At 42.9% G+C, this 20,203-nt stretch overlaps 1 protein-coding gene across 2 annotated transcripts; it reads right to left on the reverse strand.

Moving 5' to 3' along the window:
• grm2a (glutamate receptor, metabotropic 2a) lies at nucleotides 1-20,203 on the reverse strand (the record flags this gene model as incomplete). Of its 2 annotated transcripts, none has more annotated exons than XM_079218529.1 (5): nucleotides 1-74; nucleotides 611-788; nucleotides 4,607-5,670; nucleotides 6,883-7,720; nucleotides 19,676-20,203. In XM_079218529.1, the coding sequence occupies 5 exons, from the start codon at nucleotides 20,201-20,203 to the stop codon at nucleotides 1-3; spliced, it is 2,682 nt and encodes an 893-aa protein (XP_079074655.1). The 2 variants fall into 2 exon arrangements, with proteins under 2 accessions (XP_079074655.1, XP_079074656.1); XM_079218530.1 differs by having other exon boundaries at nucleotides 1-68; nucleotides 19,676-20,068.

Consider the following 20,203-nt stretch of genomic DNA (forward strand, 5'->3'; position numbering starts at 1 on the left):
TCACAAGGAGGACGTTGTGGAGTCCACCACCTCTCGTCCGTTACACACTGTTGGAACAACATTGGAGGCTGATGCTGCAAAACGTTTAAAAAAAAAAGTATGTTTTTATTAAACAAACAATATAGCTCCAGAATATAACATATTGCACATGCCCCTGTCCATCCCTTCTCACTATAATCTACTGCTTACAGATGAATCAGCATTATGCTAACCAAGTAATGAATTATATACAATTAAGTGTAGTTTTGTGTGTTAACATCATTTCACTTAATTATTCTGAAACAATGCGTTGGACTTTTGTTCTGATTTATAGAAATAACAGAAACATTCTGTGTTTTATCTGGTGGAAATTCCCCATCTGTTTGTTTAATGGAACAAAAGAGGCACAGACGAACAGTTCATCCTTTCTGGTTTGCCTGATCTGAACCATGCATCATTTGTAAAAAGGTACAGAGAATACAACAGCTAGTGTTAGAGGTTTGACAGAAATACGGCAGAAATACTGAAGTAGTTGTGAATAACGTTATAACGTCACATTTCAGTTTAGTTTTGAGTAATGTATTACTGTTTTTGGCAATGAGCTTAGATGCCGTTGTGCATCAGGTGGTACCTTGAGAGAAACTGGAGCCTGGGCCAGTGGTGACGCTGAAGCGGGTGGTGGCCACTCGGAGAGTGCTGACATTCTTCTGCGGCTGGAACAGGATGATGTGGACCTTTGGAGCGAAGAGGCAGCCCAACACCACCGACCCACTCAGACTGACAGAGATGCACATGGTGGTGGTTTGCACCTGGGAAAGGAAAGAGGGATTAGAATTGCACAGATATTACTCAGTGATTTGTGTTTGCTTTTATGGAACAGAAAAGTACAATTATGAGATAATTCCTATACACCATCAGAAGCACCTACGAATTTCACACCAGTGTCACTATTAATTAATCCGCACAGCTCAAGATTTTTTGGCATAGTTCAAGTGTTTATCCATAGAGCAGATAAGGCTCTGGCGGGGGAAAGGTTCAAAACAACCAGACAGTGTTAAATTAACTCTACTGATATAATATAAGCATTGAGATCAGGTTGAGAGCTATTTTGATATATATATATATATATAGATATATATATATATATATATATATATATATATATATATATATATCTATATATATATATATATATATAAATATATATATATATATATATATATATATATATATATATATATATATATATATATATATATATATACAAGAATATTCATTTGTATTAGTAAGGGGCTCAGAAGTCAGAAAAGAAACGATTAAGACATTTTTTGTATTTCAGAATAGCAGCTGGGTGCAACAGAAGAGGAAGGAGCAGGCTAAGTGCTGGCATTGCTAAAGAGAGGTGTTGAACGATCTTCTTATCTTCCTGTCAATCAAATGCTTAACTTTCCCTCCTTCTTTGTCCCCTCACTCGCCCACATCTTGCCATGTGTCACCGGTCTGCTCCTTCATTTCCAATCTTGTTTTTTTTCTTCTTGGATAACAGGATACAGCCCAGCATCGTGTGGCGTGTAGCAGGTGCATCCTATTTTCACAAGGCACAGCAGGTGTCTGCTTTCACCCTGAATGTTAATGTTAGTATTAAAATAATGTGGGCACCAAGTATTGCACTGTGCACACTGTATAAACACCCATTAGTTTAGGCAGGCATGTAAAGAATATAGTTTCAATACCTTATATACATGTTTTTCAGTTTCTTACTCTCTTACAATACATAATTACTAGTTACTGTAATTAACACTTCATAATACATTATATGAAGATATAATGATATTTAATATTCATATAGTTGATACAACATAGTAGTCACTGACTGAAAGTCATAGTGTACAATGTAAATATGAAACAACTACATTATCTTGAAATGTATTGGAGGTTGCCATGTGCAATGAATTCAACAATCAAATTCCCCTCATGTCACCTCTGAAATACAGTACACACACTGATGGACTCAGGTCCTGGGTTAAGATTTAAATGTCCAAAAATCGACCATAAACACTTTTCTTTACTGTCTATCTATCTGACCTGTATATTTGATATGTGGAATAATAGTATTATACAAAAGAAACGTGACAGTTTACACTTGATAATCTGAGCATCAGACTTCTCTACTTAATTCAAAAATAGTTTTGAATAAAAAAGGGGGACAGAGCTGCATAGGAGTGACCTGTTAAGTGGTTTTAATAATTCAGAAGATGTTGCTTTGGAAGAGCAGAGGACAAGGAATCTGCCTTTGCAGTAATATTTCTCGAGATGTCATCTGCTCGAGTGTGGAGAACAGGATGCAGAGCATAGCTACTATGGTTTCTGCTTGTTCCTGTTCACACGTGTTTGTTCTTTGAAGGTATTACTTTGTTTTACGAATACAGCACTGCTGCTTCAGATATAAATAATGTCTGCTGTTTTCAGGTAGCTTTATTCCTCCAGAGAACCTCACAGTGGAGATGAGATTCCTCCTTTTATTGGGCTTTGTGCTGTACCTATATTGAAAAGCTTTATTTGACAGCTACAAGCCAGCTTTGGTACGTTGACATGGAAGTTGAATTGATAAAACCCACAAGTCATTCACTGATTGAAACCAGCTTGGGATTTCTTGAGATTTCACAAGTATAATGATATTAATCTGTGATTATACATACTATATGAGTTAGGTTAATGAGTATGGTAAAAAAGAAGAAAAAAAGCAGGGATCTCCTGGTTTAACTCCTTTGTTGAACACCATGAGAAATATTTGCACTATGTTGAATATGCGTGAGACAAAAAAAAAAAAAAATACTCAATACTAAGTCAAAGGAGATTGAAAATGATTTAGGAAAGGTTGGTTTCTTTACAGCCGCTGCCTGTCACATCAACAGATCGATCTGTTAACGTGACGAGTAAAGATCACAGGCAATACTTTTCTGTATTTTAGAACCAGCTGTAGCCTTCAGTGTTTTCATAGAAGGGCTGTGTGTTTAATCAGTTGTGTTTACTGCTGAGATGAGATGACCAGCGCTGGCATGTGAGGAGAGCTCTCTCCCTCAGGGAGCAAAGAACATCTTCAATATTTCATATGATAATCAAATATGGTATTCATGGCTCGGTAGTATTTAGTTTACGTTAACATTTCATGACAGACCACAATCAAATCTGTATTTGTTATTCAGCTGGAGATTTGCATCAGAAGTGGTGTAAAACTAGGAGAACACAAGAAATATGTCTCTGACAGTGAAAAGAGACACTGTGCCAAGTCAGTTGCTTCAGTAATTATTTATCGGTCAAAGGGGAGCTCTGCGTCTATGATGAGCCTGTTCTGGCTGTGAATTGCTCTCGTTGCCTAAAGGGCCAGGAGGAAGGGTTCCTCTGAGCCTCACTGGAGTCCCAGGACAGAGGGCACAGCTGGGACTCAGCATCCCAGTCTTTCACACTCCATTCCACACAGCTACGCACAGGGACACCCAGGGACGTTCAGTCCTCATGGTCTTAAGTTCCTGCTCCATGTTTCTGCAGAGGCAGATGTGTCAAGGGATTTCTCTGTCTATTTCTGCTTCTCTCTCGATGCACGCTGTTGAGATCCCAGAGGAATAAAAGCCTGCGACTCAGGACACCCCTTCTCTGAAGTTCCATCAATTCACTGTACAGTATAGTACTGTGTCTACAGATCACCATCAGCATTCATTCAGCACGCAGCATCTATCTATCTATCTATCTATCTATCTATCTATCTATCTATCTATCTATCTATCTATCTATCTATCTATCTATCTATCTATCTATCTGTCTATCTGTCTGTCTATCTGTCTATCTGTCGATGGAGATATCCATCTACTATCCAATGTTTTAGTCAGTGTGGATTGGCATTGGGGGAGATTTACCGTTACATTCATTAGTGGCATTCTTATGGAGTAGTTTCAAATGTAAGTTTAGTTGCAGAAATGCTAGGAATGAAGAGATACAATTACTTCCTGTGAAAGAGCTGCTCTGTCTTACCTACATTTCACATGCTAATGTTAACCAAAGTTTGACTCTTTACTTTATGCGTCTTTGTTCCTAGAAAACGGAGTATACGTGTTGTCAAAACACTGCGTGAATTATGCGACCGCTAGAGCAGGGTTGTTGTTGAGGGAACTGAAGACTAAGACATTTGACGGGCTGCTACACTTCTCCATGACTTAAGCATCCATATTTTATAATTTACTCTCACTTCATCAATATTTAAACTTTAAAGGTAAAATAAGGCTGTTAAAGTTGCCATCTGGGGAGCACCTGACAATATTGACTATGCAGCTAATTATGAAGTATTAAAGCAATTCAGTAATAGAGAATATATATTTCTAAGAGCCACGGGCAACACAGACGACTGACTGCTGAATCAATACTAGCTGACAGTTTGAGATATATTGTGCATATAAGATCAAATTCAACCCCAGAAGAAGTCATTATCTGCGAGGATATAGTCTGCTCAGCTATCTGAAAAAAAATGTAGTACAATTCAACATGTATTTCATCTTGAATTAACATTTCATTGATATGAGAAATGTGTGTTGTGATTATTATGTGCTCACTCATAAAACATAACTTAACTCACCCTGTAGTCACTGGCAGTAACATAGAAAATAGGCTGGAAAGCCAGCCAGATGATGCAGGTGGTGTACATGGTGAACCCAATGAACTTGGCCTCGTTGAAATTCTCGGGGCATTTGCGGGTCTTGAAGGCGTAGACCGTGCAGAGGATAATGAGGATGCAGTTGTAGGTGAGTGACATGAGCATGCTGGAGTCCTTGCTGCTACACTTGAGGGTGACCACGTCTCTCTTCTCCGGGCTCACTTCCTTTCTCACCCCTGGGGTCTCCACCAGCAACCAGACCACCACCACCACCAGTTGGCAGGAGATCAGACCACCACAGATGGCAACCTGGGAGGCCGGGCTGATGAATCGAGGCCGCTGTGCTCCATCCTTCACCCCGCTGAAGATACGAGCGATGCGATTGGTCTTGGTTAGGAGGGCTGAGTAGCACACAGCAAATGAGGTGCCTAAGCCTAGCCGACGCAGTGTACAAACTGCCGTAGACGGTTTGGCAATGTAGATGAAGGTCATGCTATAACACATCAACACTCCCAGCAACAGAATGTAGGAGAGCTCCCGGCCACTGGCTTTCACCACAGGTGTCTCATTGTGTTTAAGGAAGAGGCCAATGACAAAGAGCGTACACATCATCCCGAGAAAGGAAATGGTGACGGGTCCAATGGCCCAGGCATCTTCCCAGTGTATGTACTCCTCAGGCAGATCATAACAGCCTGTCAGGTTAGCCAGGGGCCACTGTCCAAAGCTGCAGTCAGCACAGGTGAACTCATCCTGCAAATACTGGTAGGACTGACACGGGATACAGATCCAGCAGCACACATCTCCAGGCTGCATACTCTTCACTTCATTCTTCCTGCAGGGGTCACTACACTGGGAGGTCGGGGGAACCTGCCCAGCCCAGGGGATCAGGGTGGTGTTCAGGGTCAAGCTTTGAGCCCAGTAACCAACGTTACGATAGACATAGCGTCCATCTTCTTTGTGGTAGTGGAAAATATTGTAACGGCCAAGGCTGTCCCCGAAGGCATCAAAACGGACTTCATTCTCTGTCTCTGGTGGACGAAATGGCGCTGAAGGTTAAAGAAAACAAGAGATTGTTAAAAAAAGAACAGGTATAAGGGGGTCATTGTATGGCAAGTGCAACTACAATAAAAAACTGTCAAAGTGAAAGCAGAAATACCAACATTTGTTAATTTGTGACCATAGAAATAGAATCGGATTAGAACAGACATTAAAATATTTTACACGGTTATTTGACTTATTTAATGGAGAATGGTGATTGCTGTTTACACACATTCGTGTGGCCAAAAAATGTTGTTGCAGTTCGCCGGGAAGAGAACAGACGCAGCTCCAGAGAGGAATGACTAGGTAGCTTTCAGGGTTACAGAGAGTGCAGCAGAGCTACCGAGAGACCCAGCTGCCCACTAACCAGCTGTGTGCTAATTTAGTGGAACAACAGCCACTATGTTATATATTATGATCATATATTTTGCAGCACATACATTTAATCGATATCAAATCTATTATCTCTATTTAAAATGTGTAATTAGTGGTCCATTTCTTTCTTTGTGTCTTTGCCTTAGGTTGCTGTAATGCCTGCAGCAGGGACTGACTCATTTAAGGCCTCCTTTCTAATTTTAAGTTTATTTTAAGACTGTGGATAGTAAAATCCTTGTGTTTTTTTTTCCACATATTGGGGAGTACAGAAAGCACAGCTTGATAAGACAAGTCTGGTCCACCTCCATCTCCCATCAATGAAATTGTCAGTATTTCCATAAATAAAACTTTCTAAAATGAAAAGGAGTGCATTGTTGGGTCTGTCATTTGTGATGCGTAGGTGTGTGTGCAAATATACTGTTACATGTTTTATGTTGCAGCTTTGTGTAGACAAGCAGAAAACAAGTCATGCTTGCGTGATCACAATCTGCAGCGTTCAAATTGAAGAGCCCTCTTTCTAGTCACAGATATAAGATTCATGGAAAAAAGGAGCTCGCAAGCACAACACTTAGGAAATAATTTCATCTTTGCAAATTCAATTATTATTTGCCGAATTACTCTTGCACTAATTCAATATTTGATATGAATTGGTACAATTAATTTAAATTAATATAACCTCATTTATTAACTTGAGTTGGCCTACACTTGGGGGAAATAAATTATATTATTTTGAGGCTGTATACAGATGACAGAAGAAGAAGAACAACAACAACAACAACAAAACAGGAACAATTAATATTCTTAAGCAACACTGTAAAATACTAGTTCATTTAGATCGTACTCACCCTCAAACTTGACCTTGAGAATGTAGTCCCTGTAAAACTTTCTTCCGTTGCCAGGTTTGAGAGCCTCACAGACCTTGGTGGAGTTGGGGCATAACGCCTGCCTCATGTTATGTAATGCAGCAGCCATTGCAAAGACAGCATTCACGACAAACATGATCTTGGACTCTGGCTGAAACTGAGCCTCGCGCAGTGAGTGCTTCCCACAGCCCAGATCATGGAGGCTACATTGGAAATGGTTTTCCCAATACTCTTTGAACCAGGGGTTCCTGGTGTTGTTGTATGGGTGCAGGTTAGTGAAGTAGTCATTAAACTGGGGGATCGGATAGGAAGCCAGTTCGATGGTGAAGGCCCCGTCGGCCACAGCCTCACTGCCTCTCACCACGCTCTCCTGCGCTCCCCAACCGTCACTGGCCACCCAGGTGAAGGAGACATTCATGCGGTTGGCCGCCACCAGCAGCTCGCGGGCGTCTTCGCTGCGTGTGAACAGGATGACCACCTTGGCGTTGGACTTCTGCTGCAGGGAGCGGATCACGTTCTCGTAACTCCAGCGGCTCATGGAGCGGCTCACCTTGGCGGACGTGGCGATGCAGATCTGGCGGGCACGAGCCTCCTGCTGGAAGGCGTCAATGCCAGTCTCACCATAGTCCCCCTCTGATGCCACCGTAGATACATACGTCCAGTTGAAGTAACGCAAGATCTCTGCCATGGCCTTGGCCTGGTAGAAGTCAGGGGGCACCGTGCGGGCAAAGAAGTCATAGCGGGTCTTGTCGCTGAGCTTGGCACTGGTGGAGGCATAGCTGATCTGAGGGATCTGAAAGAGTCGCAACAGGTTGGCCACCTGGAATAAAGCAAAAGACACAATGATGATGTTTGAATTCGTCCTCACACAATATCAATAAACTGTCAAAGGTACTGTAAGTAATAACATGCATGCATAAATAAATACAATTGCTTAACAATGGGTTTTCCCCTGCAGATGCAATTAGTCTCACCCCATTCAGTCTCTAATTTCTTCACTGCATCCCTGCTGGGTCTTTCACAACTTAACTCTCCTGCTGACTGAATGAGGGATTCTGCATTTGACAATTATTGGGATTGTCTGTTTACCCTCATCTTTGCTAAACTGTTATGATGACAGCAATGTTAACCAAAAAAAGAGCATGGACTGAGTTTATAAAATCTACTGTACGGAAATGAACTCATTTTCAGAAAGGTTTTTCTCTGCTCTAGAGAGGAGAGAAGTGGAAGGGAGAATCAGAGAGGGGTTGAAGGCAGGGATTTGAAAGTGAGAGGAAGTAAGAGTATCAAAGAATCTTGAAACTTTGCGTTTTCTGTGTAATCGGTGTTGTCAGTGTCGTCGTGACTGACACTGCGCACAGTGTGCAGAAGCAGATTTTGCTTCAGGCACTTCAGTGGAAGCCTGAGGGTGAGCTGGTCTGATCACTCAAAAGGATGCCAACCAAAATGTGGTTGACTTTAAGGCCGCTCTCACACCAGCACATTCATGGAACAGCATCTTGAATGCCAATGAATCATTCCTGAGAAAATCAAAAATGAATTTCACGTACATTCACTGTGAGTTTAATTCATCAGTCTTATATTTTCATGTTTGGCTGAACATTACAAATAGTCCAGAATAGCCTACTTTTATCTGGAAAAGTGTTGTTTTAGTGCTATGGTAAATCAAATATGGGGTAATGCCATCTTCTCTATTTTTGCCAGCAGTTTCTACAAATTATATGACTTTGATGTGATGGGAAATTTCACAACACAATGTTGGAATGCTGATTGCCATGTAAGCATAAGCATATGTTCTGTACTGTGATAATTATACATATATTTTTGGGAATCTCATAAAATAGTGTGTCGGAAATGCCTTATATATCATTATAATATATAATAATTATGGAAAACATTTGGTTTCTTCAATTTATTATCTGACTTTTTGGGGCACAACAAAACAAACGTTTTTTCTCTGAAGTAACAAAAACCTAATTAAAAGTCACAAATAGCTATCTAAACAGGTTCTTCCGCCAGCCTGTGCAAATTGCAGGTGTATTGTCACAAAAACTGCTAAATTACTTTGAAGGGAGGGTTGTCTAACAGCTAAAATTATTCAAATACAAACCAAATACACCACATGGACATACGAGTCAAGTCAAACAGGATAAACAGACACTTCCTTAATTAGTATCTTCACTGAAAAGAGGGCAGTACACTGAGACATCACAATAAAGCTTGTGTGATGGGGCTCGATGGATATTAATCATGCAACCGTTTTTATTCTGCAGGATCAGAGAGTTGAATACTAAATGAGTCAATGACAGTAATGTCTGTACCTCTAGATTTATTGGAATTAATGAGAGAGGGCTTTTCACAGAAAATTAAATGCAACAATCAAGAGCGACTGGACTTGTTTACCTCCACCCAAACAATGTCATACAGAGAAAATGTTGAAGAAATGACCAGTTCAACATAACAGATATTGCTTACTCGCCCGTGGCGTAGCAACTGAAAGACGAAATGGGAATCTACATTGTTGAAACACATGAGTGAGCATTTCATATCAGTTTAAAGGTTGCCTTCCCCTGATATTTCCAGGTCAGCCATGAAGCCCTGATTATGCCGACAGGCTAATAATCACATTTCTACATAAAACTGCCCCCTTTTCTTAAGCCTCCTTGACAGCCTTTCTCAACATGTGGGGAAACAGCTGGCAGCAGCAAACTCACTCTCTAGAATTCAGAATATGATCTAAAGTGACAAGTGGCACATAAACACTATTAATAATTGTCACGTTACATAATTCTTTGTATTAAAATGTGCTAAACCAATTACCGGTCTGATAATTTATCACAAGGGTTTTCTTCTGGATGCATGTGAATACTGTTCATACCAAAATATGTTTAATATTGTGGCCAGTCCATGTCTTGGACTTATTGTGTATAATAATGACTTATTGACCTAATCTTTGCTTTTAACCCCAACACATAAATCATACAAAGCATTCAACAACTATCACTAGACACTATAATAGAAGAATGGATGAGAAAAAAGAGTAAAAAGAGAAATCCCTGACTGCAGAATTCATTATATCATCATGTAATTCCAAAAAATTGCCCAAAATCACTTACTTGAGTTAAAGTACAAAAGTATCAGCATCACAAAATGCTTAAAATACCAAACGTAACAGTATTCATAATGCAGAATGGCCCATTCATTCATTCATTCATTTCAGAATAATATATACTGTATTACATTATTGGATAATAATTATGGATGTATTTATGGGTGCACCACTTTAATGTTGCAGTCGGTAAAGGTACTTTATATACTGCTGTGTAGTTTAATCTACGGTATAATGATACATCATCATTTATTAGCTGGTGTAGTTTGGTTTAATAATCTGAATCTGCAGACTTAATTTATCATAAATCTAGTGTAAAACGCAGATGTAGAAGAGAAGAAGTATGAAGTGACATTACATGGAAATACTACTGTAAAGTACAACTACCTCAACATTGTAATTAATGTACTTAGTTATATTCCACCACTGGAAACCAGCTGTTAGAATATCATCTTAAAAGACACACAAACAGATCGGGTAGAGATCATTTAAAGCCTGATAAATCTGCTTGAGGATGATTCATTAGATGCTGACTAAACAGTGAGAAGTTTTAAATAATACAACTTGCTGTGGTTGACATTTTGTTTACTTTAAGGAGGGCAGACACATGGTTGCCGTTGGTATGTTTTCACACAAAGGCAAGTCGGAAAGGCTGAGAAGGCTCCTGTAGGGAAGAGACAACAGGTTCTGGTGGGATTTGAATCCAGGCCAGTAAGACTACATGTGGTTCCTAAGCTGAAGGTCTTTACCATCTCAGAGTGTGAAGGCCCAGAACACATGTACTGCAGGTGCATTAACATATCAGCAGATGTACATGTACGTTTAGGTCTAGAATTAAACATCCAAAGCAGAAGGACTAGAAAACAGGAATTGCCTGGCATAGTTGTGTTTGTATGACAATGTTTTTTAACACAGGTACAAAAGTTTGTTTTTTTAAAGAGCAAATTTCGCTGAAATGTGTCTATTCTCGCAGTAGTAAATGAGTAATTTCTCTTCAGGGTATTAAAGAGAGCTGAATGCCAGTTTAGTAATCCACTTATATGTGGTTTATGGAGGTTATAAAGCACAGTGCCAGACGTTTCACCAATACAATGGGCTTATAGGAAATCATTCTGATGCTCACATGGCTTATATGAAAAGCCAAGACCCTGCCACTTGCCAAAGCCTGTGACTGGTACATTATGAGTAGATACAATTACATATCAGGAGGCAGCTTTGAAGATATGGATTCAATTACCAAAACCGTGACCATGTTCTTCTTTTCCCCCACTTATGATCATATATGATCTATGTCATTTATCCTTTATTTTCATAGGCGCATTGTTTGCCATGGTGGAAGGATGTACCTTTACCAGGGACCCCCTTTTAATAGTTCAACAGTTACAGTTGAGGATCCTCACTCAAGAATCGCAACTGTAACGGGTTCAAAGGAGCACAAAAGTCTAGGAGCTTAAGATACTACTATTACGAAGAGCTTAAGGAATAAATCACATTAGAAAAACTGTGCTAAAAGAGGGGGGAGGTGTGCAATGCTTTAGTTTAGGGCTTCTGTGGCAAGTGTATGTCCCGCAAACTACAATTTGCGCTCAGAGGGTATTTTGTCTTCCTGCCTACAGCTGCAGGTTTTAAGGAGATTGTGAGAATATCCATCCATCCATCCATTATCAGCTGCTTATCCGGGGTCGGGTCACGGTGGCAGCAGGTTCAGCAGGCCGACCCAGGCTTCCCTCTCACCCGCAACACTTTCCAGCTCATTCTGGGGGATCCCGAGGCCTTCCAAGGCCAGCCGAGAGATATAATCCCTCCAGCGTGTCCTCGGTTTTCCCTTGGTCTCCTACCAGTTGGGCGTGCCTGGAAAACCTCTAATGGGAGGCGTCCAGGAGGCATCCTGACTAGATGCCCGAACCACCTCAACTGACTCCTTTCGACACGAAGGAGCAGCGACTCGACTCCAAGCTCCCCCCTGATGTCCGAGCTCCTTACCCTATCTCTAAGGGTGAGCCCGGCCACCCTGCGGAGGAAGCTCATTTTGGCCGCTTGTATCCGAGATCTCGTTCTTTCGGTCACGACCCAGAGTTCGTGACCATAGGTGAGGGTTGGAACATAGACCGACCAGTAAATGTCTTCACCAGGACGGACCGGTACAGCGCCTGTTTTACAGCTGCAGCCGCACCGATCCGTCTGTCGATCTCCCGCTCAACCTTGCCCTCACTCGTGAACAAGACCCCGACATACTTGAACTCCTTCGCTTGGGGTAGGCAGTTTGTCCCCACCTGGAGGGAGCAATCCACCGGTTTCCGGCAGAGCACCATGGCCTCAGATTTGGAGGCGCTAACTCTCATCCCTGCCGCTTCACACTCGGATGCAAAACGCCCCAGTGAATGCTGGAGGTCACAGTCCGAGGAGGCAAACAGGACCACATCATCCGCGAACAGCAGAGAGGCGATCCCGAGACTCCCGAACCGGATCCTCTCCGCCCCCTGGCTGCGCCTAGATATCCTGTCCATGAAGGTCACGAACAGGACCGGTGATAAAGGGCAGCCCTGGCGGAGGCCAACACCCACCGGGAACGTGTCTGACTTACTACCGAGGATACGGACACAGCTCCTACTGCAGGCGTACAGAGACCGGATAGCCCGTGCCAACGGGTCCGGCACCCCATACTCCCGCAGCACCCCCCACAGAAACCCCCGAGGGACCCGGTCGAAAGCCTTCTCCAAGTCCACAAAGCACATGTAGACTGGTTGGGCAAACTCCCAGGACCCCTCCAGTAGTCTTGCAAGGGTAAAGAGCTGGTCCACTGTTCCACGACCGGGACGGAATCCGCACTGCTCGTCTTGAATCTGAGGTTCGACAAGCGGTCGGAGCCTCCTTTCCAGCACCCTGGCATAAGCTTTTCCCGGGAGGCTGAGCAGTGTGATGCCACGATAGTTTGAGCACACTCTCCGGTCGCCCTTCTTGAAGATGGGAACCACCACCCCGGTCTGCCAGTCCATGGGCACTGTTCCCGACCCCCATGCAACACTGAAAAGGCGTGTCAACCAAGACAGCCCAACAATGTCCAGCGCTTTCAACATCTCAGGGCGGATCTCGTCCACCCCTGGCGCCTTGCCACCAAGGAGCTTTTTGACTACCTTAGCGACCTCTGCCAGGGATATGGGAGAAACCACCCCAAAGTCTTCCGGCGCTGCCCCCTCTCCGGGGGACATGTTGGCCGGGTTTAGGAGTTCCTCAAAGTGCATTTTCCACCGCCCGACGATGTCCCCAGTCCGGGTCAGCAGTTCCCCCCCCCCCCTGCTGAGAACAGCCTGGGGTAGCCCCTGCTTTCCCTTCCTGAGCCGTCGGATGGTTTGCCAGAACTTCCTTGAGGCCAACCGAAAGTCCTTCTCCATGGCCTCCCCGAACTCCTCCCATGCCCGAGTTTTAGCTGCAGCCCTTCTGGCCTGCCGGTACCCGTCAGCTGCTTCAGGAGACCCCTGGACCAGCCAGGCCCGAAAGGCCTCCTTCTTCAGTTTGACGGCTTCCCTCACCCCCCGTGTCCACCACCGGGTTCTCGGGTTGCCGCCACGACAGGCACCGATGACCTTCCGGCCACAGCTCCGAGCAGCCGCGTCCACAATAGAGGCTTTGAACATGGTCCACTTGGGTTCCAAGTCCCCAGCCTCCCTCGGGATTTGTGAGAAGTTCTTCCGGAGGTGGGAGTTGAAGACCTCCCGGACAGGATCCTCCGCCAGACGTTCCCAGTTCACCCTCACTACACGTTTGGGCTTGCCAGGTCTTTCTAGCCGACTCCCCCGCCATCTGATCCAACTCACCACCAGGTGGTGATCAGTTGACAGCTCTGCTCCTCTCTTCACCCGTTTGTGAGAATTGTGAGAATATGTGTATTGATTTGCAAACTTTTTTGCAACAGAAATCAGTTTGTGTGCACAGCAAGTGGTCAAACTTGTAGACAGACCTGCATGTGCATCATTGTCTCTGCTGTTACTCTGCAGTAAATTAATGTAGATATGCATGTATAAAGGGAGAGACAGCCTGTAGAAACTTTAGTTATGTCTTTAATTTAGTAATCATAAGTCAATTTAGTTATTCCACCTGCTAACCATCAATGTCTTACATTATCAGTTACTACAAAAGGCATTCATATGACATGCATGTTGTGGTTATTAATTAATTCACTCCATTTGCAACCCGTAACATCTAAGAATTTAGTAAGATGGTCTGGTGTCAGTTACATACTGTTTTATGAATAATAATAATAATTCTTTCTTCTTTTTGATATTGTTTATTTATTTAATGTGTACAGTACTCAAAAGAACCAAACGGTAAGCTTTTTTTGGTCTTTCTCATTAGAAAGGAAGGACAAAGGAGCTTCACAGATATATAATTAACCATAAGGGGATTCTGAAAATGTCATTCCACCCAGTAGGAATTGTTGATCATTGATTCTCTCTAGAAAGATTAAATTGCACGTGAATGTTAAAAAGTCACCACTAGCCACACGGTATTGCTTACAGTCTCACACATCTAGCTATAGGGATCATGCTGCATCAAGCAACACCTTCTTTAATTAAGAACATTACGAAGTGGCCGTGTGTGCCTGCCTTTGCACTGGAGGGTCTGTTACTGAGCAGATTACTGTGAAAGTGGTTTCCTTTCAAGCAATGAGAGCATACAGGACCTGGTAGCTGCATTTGACACTGAGACACCGAGTAACAGGATGTTCTTTTCAGCTGTCGTATACTGTTTTTCATACATATACCTCTAAGGCACCAGCCAACAAATTCGGCATACTGCCCATGTGAAATGTCAAAATACAGTTGTGTAACACAACATGGAAGCTATTTATATGTCACAAAAACGTGATAGAAGTCCATACATTTGTATATCTCAAGAAAATTACCAACACAGGGTTTTAGTTTATAGAAATATGTTGATTTTACAAATGCCGACGGTGTACAGTTGATTAAAAGTAAAATAGAAATGCACTGTTGAATGGTGAGATGTATTAAAGAGATAATTAAGGAATGTGAGGCATAGTTATGAGGAAATAGTCAATTAACAGAGCCAGAGATACACAGGTGCGCAGACAATACGAGAATAAGATAATAAGAGAGTGTTCTGGTCCAGGAAATATCAGGCCTACTTTGTTGGAATGTCATGGTTTTTTCTACATGAAAAGCCCATCTGCTCTCCCCAGAAGACTATCTCAGTGAGCTTGTACAGCAATAACACTGTATTCCCAGAGCAGCAGTCCTTAGCTCCACTCAGTATCACACATGCAGCGCCCTGGAACTCACATGCAAACACAGCCATGCACAGCGGACATGCATGCACATAGAGCGCATGCATAGTCTGTACTGTAGTATCATTATAAGTTTATTTCTTCTGATTTAGTTGCCTGGCAACAGCTTTAACAGGGGAGGAAATGTGAACTGTTGGATATAGAGCAAGGATGTGTTTTGATCAGGTCCTGCGCCCTCATCCTGCTGGATAATATGAATCTCCTTTATGCTGCAGTAGTCTTTAGAAGCCCATGGAGTCATGCAACCATTCAGACAATACCACATTTTAAGCTACGGATGTACTTCCATTCATTTAAAATGTTAGTAACTCAGCATTGACCGGTGCCTGCTTCCATTCATTTAATATATTTTCTTTGTGACTGTGTGCGTTATCAAGTCTTTTCAATCAATTCTCTTCTGTCAAACAAACATCACAGAGTTCGGTGCTATCCATCAAGAAACTTGTGTAATTTAATTTTAATAACCTGTTAAACCTGCTAACATGTTTCAGGCCAACTAAAAACCCACAAATCCAATTAACCAAACAGGGGTTTAGCGGAATTAACAGCGTGGTGCTGTTCATGTCTGATATCTGTGCAGTGGTCATGATATGTATTTCAACTGCACAAATGGTGGGTTAACTGCCAAAGCACTGAATAATCCAATCACATTTGAATTATTTACGAATTTTAGGAGCACGTTCTTTACTTTTAACCATGAATAATGCATTTTCACTGCATGGCTTTACTGATACGTTTCATCAGTATTGTTCTCTCTGGCATGGATTTTGTCATGAGTATGTATGTTTAAATTCATTGTATAACTCATCTGTGCTTCAGAGATTGGCACTGTCTACCTACAGATGAAGACAATTCTATAAATAGGGTTGTTGGTGGGGGATAAAAAATGAGATTCCTGAGCTTGCTGAAAGCCCATAAATTTACCTTATTATTCTGCTCACAAGGTTTCGTCTGCAAATGTCAAGCAATTGTGTTCATATTATAATCTATATCTTAAAATCCCAGCATGCATCCTTGTGTGTGTCTACACCTGTCTCATCAGTAAAAATGACCACATCTCAGATAGTCAGCTAAAATATTCAAATGTATTCACAAAGGTGTCATTAAACAATAAGAGCTGTTAAGAGCTGAAGCCAGGTTTCAATTCCATATAGCGATTTCTGTGCGCCTCTCTGAGAAATCGTTTTTTACCCGATTGGATCCAGAAATGTCCTCTATCTGTGTTGTTTATGCCTGAGAAACGTCTTTTCGTGAGTGTTTTAGTTTTTGACATTCCAGAGGTGTTGTTCTTCCAATGCGCCCTGGCGATTATGATGTTTCTCCTGGGGGAAGCGCTCTTACCAGTGAGTCATAGTTAGCAGCACAGCCCTGCTGTCGGGGCAACATAAGTGGAGTCCCTTCCATGAATTCATCAGAAGCCGGCCCCCAGGCGTGATGTTCCTGGACTGTTATTGTGGAATATAATACATCTCTTATTAACCCACGCCTTTAGGACAATGAGAAGTAATAAGGCTAATGTTCCCTCTATAAAACAGCTCTATCAAGTTCTGACACTTGATGCAGGCTGACAGTGTTTTGAACACTGTTTATAATTAAAGCTCGCTTTCAGTCTGCAACAATACCACTGGATGTATTGTACTGTAGGTTATGTGTCTTGTCGGTGCTGCAGCTCTGGACATGTCGTCACAAGGTCATTACTCTCTTTGCACTGATAACCTGCGGTTTGGATAGACCACAGGGAACATGTTCAAGACTAAACCCTTGAATCACATGAATATTTCAAAGTAGATTCATTGAAACTGTCCAGATGGCAACACAGACTTCCCTGTGACTGTTTAAGATGCAGCCTTTGATTGTCAAATGGTTTGTGAGGACTCACTCCATCTCTTTCCCCCCATGATCATATCTGCCTGTCACTGTCTCAGTGTTTCTGTGAAATATGATCTCTCATTCAAAACCTCTACATCCTCTGTGTGCCGGCACACCTCTGCCAAACTACCAGACAGTCCGGCAGCAACCGCAGATGGGGAAGACAGGACTGAGCCTGCGAGAGCGTCATAGAACTTCGCCTCCACACTTAACTCAATCTGTGCCCATGTAACGCCAGCATGGCTCGGCCCGCGGCCAGATACGCCCCCGTATCTGCGATTGTCACACCACAACACTAGCGGCACAGCAACACGCTCCCTTTTTTGTGACAGATTTAGACAGCACTCAGCGCTCTCACCACCTGTCAGTTCCCCATGTTCAACCATGTCGCCATAGCAATAACGGTCTTTAAACTAACATTGTTAGTTGTCCTGTAAGTGCCTTGCCCCTAGGGTGAAAAACACACGCCTGACTTACCCGCCTGCCGCTCACACAGCGGGGCATGTATGGTACCCTTTCACACAGCCAGGTTGCTTCATTTAAAGGTCTGACTGGCTATAGATTATGCACAAACCATGCAGAAACAAAAGACAGAAACATTGTGTGGAGAAGGTTTCTGCAGAGCAACAACCAGCGGCAACAAAGAAATGCCACACATTCACATGCCCCAAATGCATATCTTAGTCCTCCAAAAATGCACATACACCTTATATTCAAAGGGCACATCCCACATAGCAAATCTGTAAAACATCAGGAAGAATAGATGTGTGGCAAGAAGGTAATTGAGTCAAGTGATTCCAAAAAAAATACAGTTAAAGAGACTTAGTTGTCTACAATGATCAGCTGCTCACAAAAAGAAGCCAAGAGAAAGATCTCACAACCAAACTGCACTACAATGTAGAGGATTATTCATGGTGAGAACGGGAAATGTGTCCTGTGGTGCGCTCCTACAGATGAGGAAGATTCAGTGAGGAGCTCGGGCAGACCTCAGACCTCAGGCTTGTAATAGTACGTCCATAAATAACCACAAGACAAGGGCACTCTCGCAGGAGCCCCACTTGCAGGGTTTCACTAAAATTAAAGCTCGTTTATCAAATCCTTTATTTCCAAACTGTCCTTTACACCAGGAATCCCAATATAGGTGCTCTGAATCCTTCTCTTGTATCATTTCCCAAGGGCTCTCACTCCCTGTTTAATGTATGTTTGGCCTTGCGTTGTCAGCAGTGAGGCCACAACATTTGTTTTACAGAAAACAGAGACGCTTGCAAAATCATAATAAACCTACTTTTGATAGTACAGTAACATTTAATCGCTAAAAAGAAAGTAGATACAACATTTCGTTTTTAACACACTGCTACAAACTTTCTCGACAGTTACTCTACAAAGCATGGACAGGGTTTTCGAGTGCCCACTTTTCCCTCCAAACATTTGTACGGCAGCAGATAGACACTGAAGCAGCAATGGCTGGGATTCATCTATTGTTGGCATATCAGTGCTGACATGTCCACGGCTGACAATACAAATCATGACTAAAAAGTAGGGAAGGATGCCACCGCTCGTCCAGTGTCCTAAAGTACCCACTTGGAGAGCTGTTAACAGCAGATTGACAATGGGTCCAATATCTATGGTTTATCAATGATCTGAAGACAATTATTTTATTTCTGGATGGGCAGAGGTGTGTTTCTGTCTTCAAACAAGCAGATATCTGGAACATGAGGCTGCACGTCTCGAGTGAGGTGAGCCATGCTCTTCATCCAAGACAGCAGACACGGTTTTCTGGCTGACTGAGCCAGGATGACAAGTTTAAGTTAATGCTATAAGGCACGTATATTTGTATGTATTTACCAATCTCAGTTCCACGTGACACACCATCTCTTTTCACAATGACTGAAAATTACACTGATGTGGCAGCCATATCACAGCTGAACATTTGGAGACCCAATTAGCAGCACCTTCATCGCGTCAGCTTGAGCGAGGCGAAAGGAGCACTGCTGCTGAAAGTAATCATGCTGTCACTAGTCATCCTGTCATCCCTACCCTTCTCGAGCACAACATCTGTAGCATGTCTCCCTCTGACAGGATCGCAGCCGAAGTGTGAATTACCGGGAAAGAGAAAGATATCCTCTAAATTAGATCAGCCAAGCACATGGGCGTACAGGTAAACAGATCCTCCTTGCGGAACCGATACTCATTAAGTCCCTGTGTTAACATCTCGCAAAGGGGTAATTGCACATGGTACTTAAGTCTAAATGGACAGTTATATTACCATCCATCACACTCTCGCTCTTGCTTGTACTGCCTTCTCTATGTCTCTCTCTCAGGCCTGTGGGAGCTGCTGATAGGTAAGTACACCTTTTCTAACCCCACTGTCTGTCTGACTGAATTAATGTAGCTTTTTTGCAACTCATTTCATGGTGTTAAACAAAGATGGTCTTCAACAACAGATATAAATTAAATTATTCTATTTGAGATCGACCCACAGAAGTTCCTACCTGAATGGAGACATCGCTGTAGGAGCCTCCTATGACCCCGGAGATAGCCAGAGGGACGTCATCATGGATGGCATAGGATCCATCGGGGCACGTGTACTCACTGTCATCCACTTTCGTGAGAGAGGCCCTGACAAACTCCAGAGACTGCTCTAGAGCGTAGGTGTCCTTAGAGCAAGTGTCCAGTATATGAGCTCCCAGTTTGATCCCAGGCAGAATGCGCTCATTGTTGTTGATTTCATCTAGTGCCAGCAGCATGGCCTCCAGTCTCTGGATCCCTCTCTGAGCATTGATCTTCCCACAGTCCTCTATTCCCTCACCCTTCTGGTGCACAGGGAACAGGCCGCCAATCATCAAATCTCCCTCCAGTGTGATCTCCCTCTTGGAGTCAGTGTTATAGCCTACCATAGGTAAACCCTGGGGAGCCTGGGCAAAGAGAGACACACATAAGCAGAGAAGGCTGAGGTGGGACAGCCAGAAGGGTCGGGGCACAGGGCGCACCCCCAACACAGGGGATTTCCCCAATGACAT

This window comes from Taurulus bubalis (genome assembly GCF_910589615.1).
Source record: "Taurulus bubalis genome assembly, chromosome: 5".
Lineage (NCBI taxonomy): Eukaryota > Metazoa > Chordata > Actinopteri > Perciformes > Cottidae > Taurulus > Taurulus bubalis.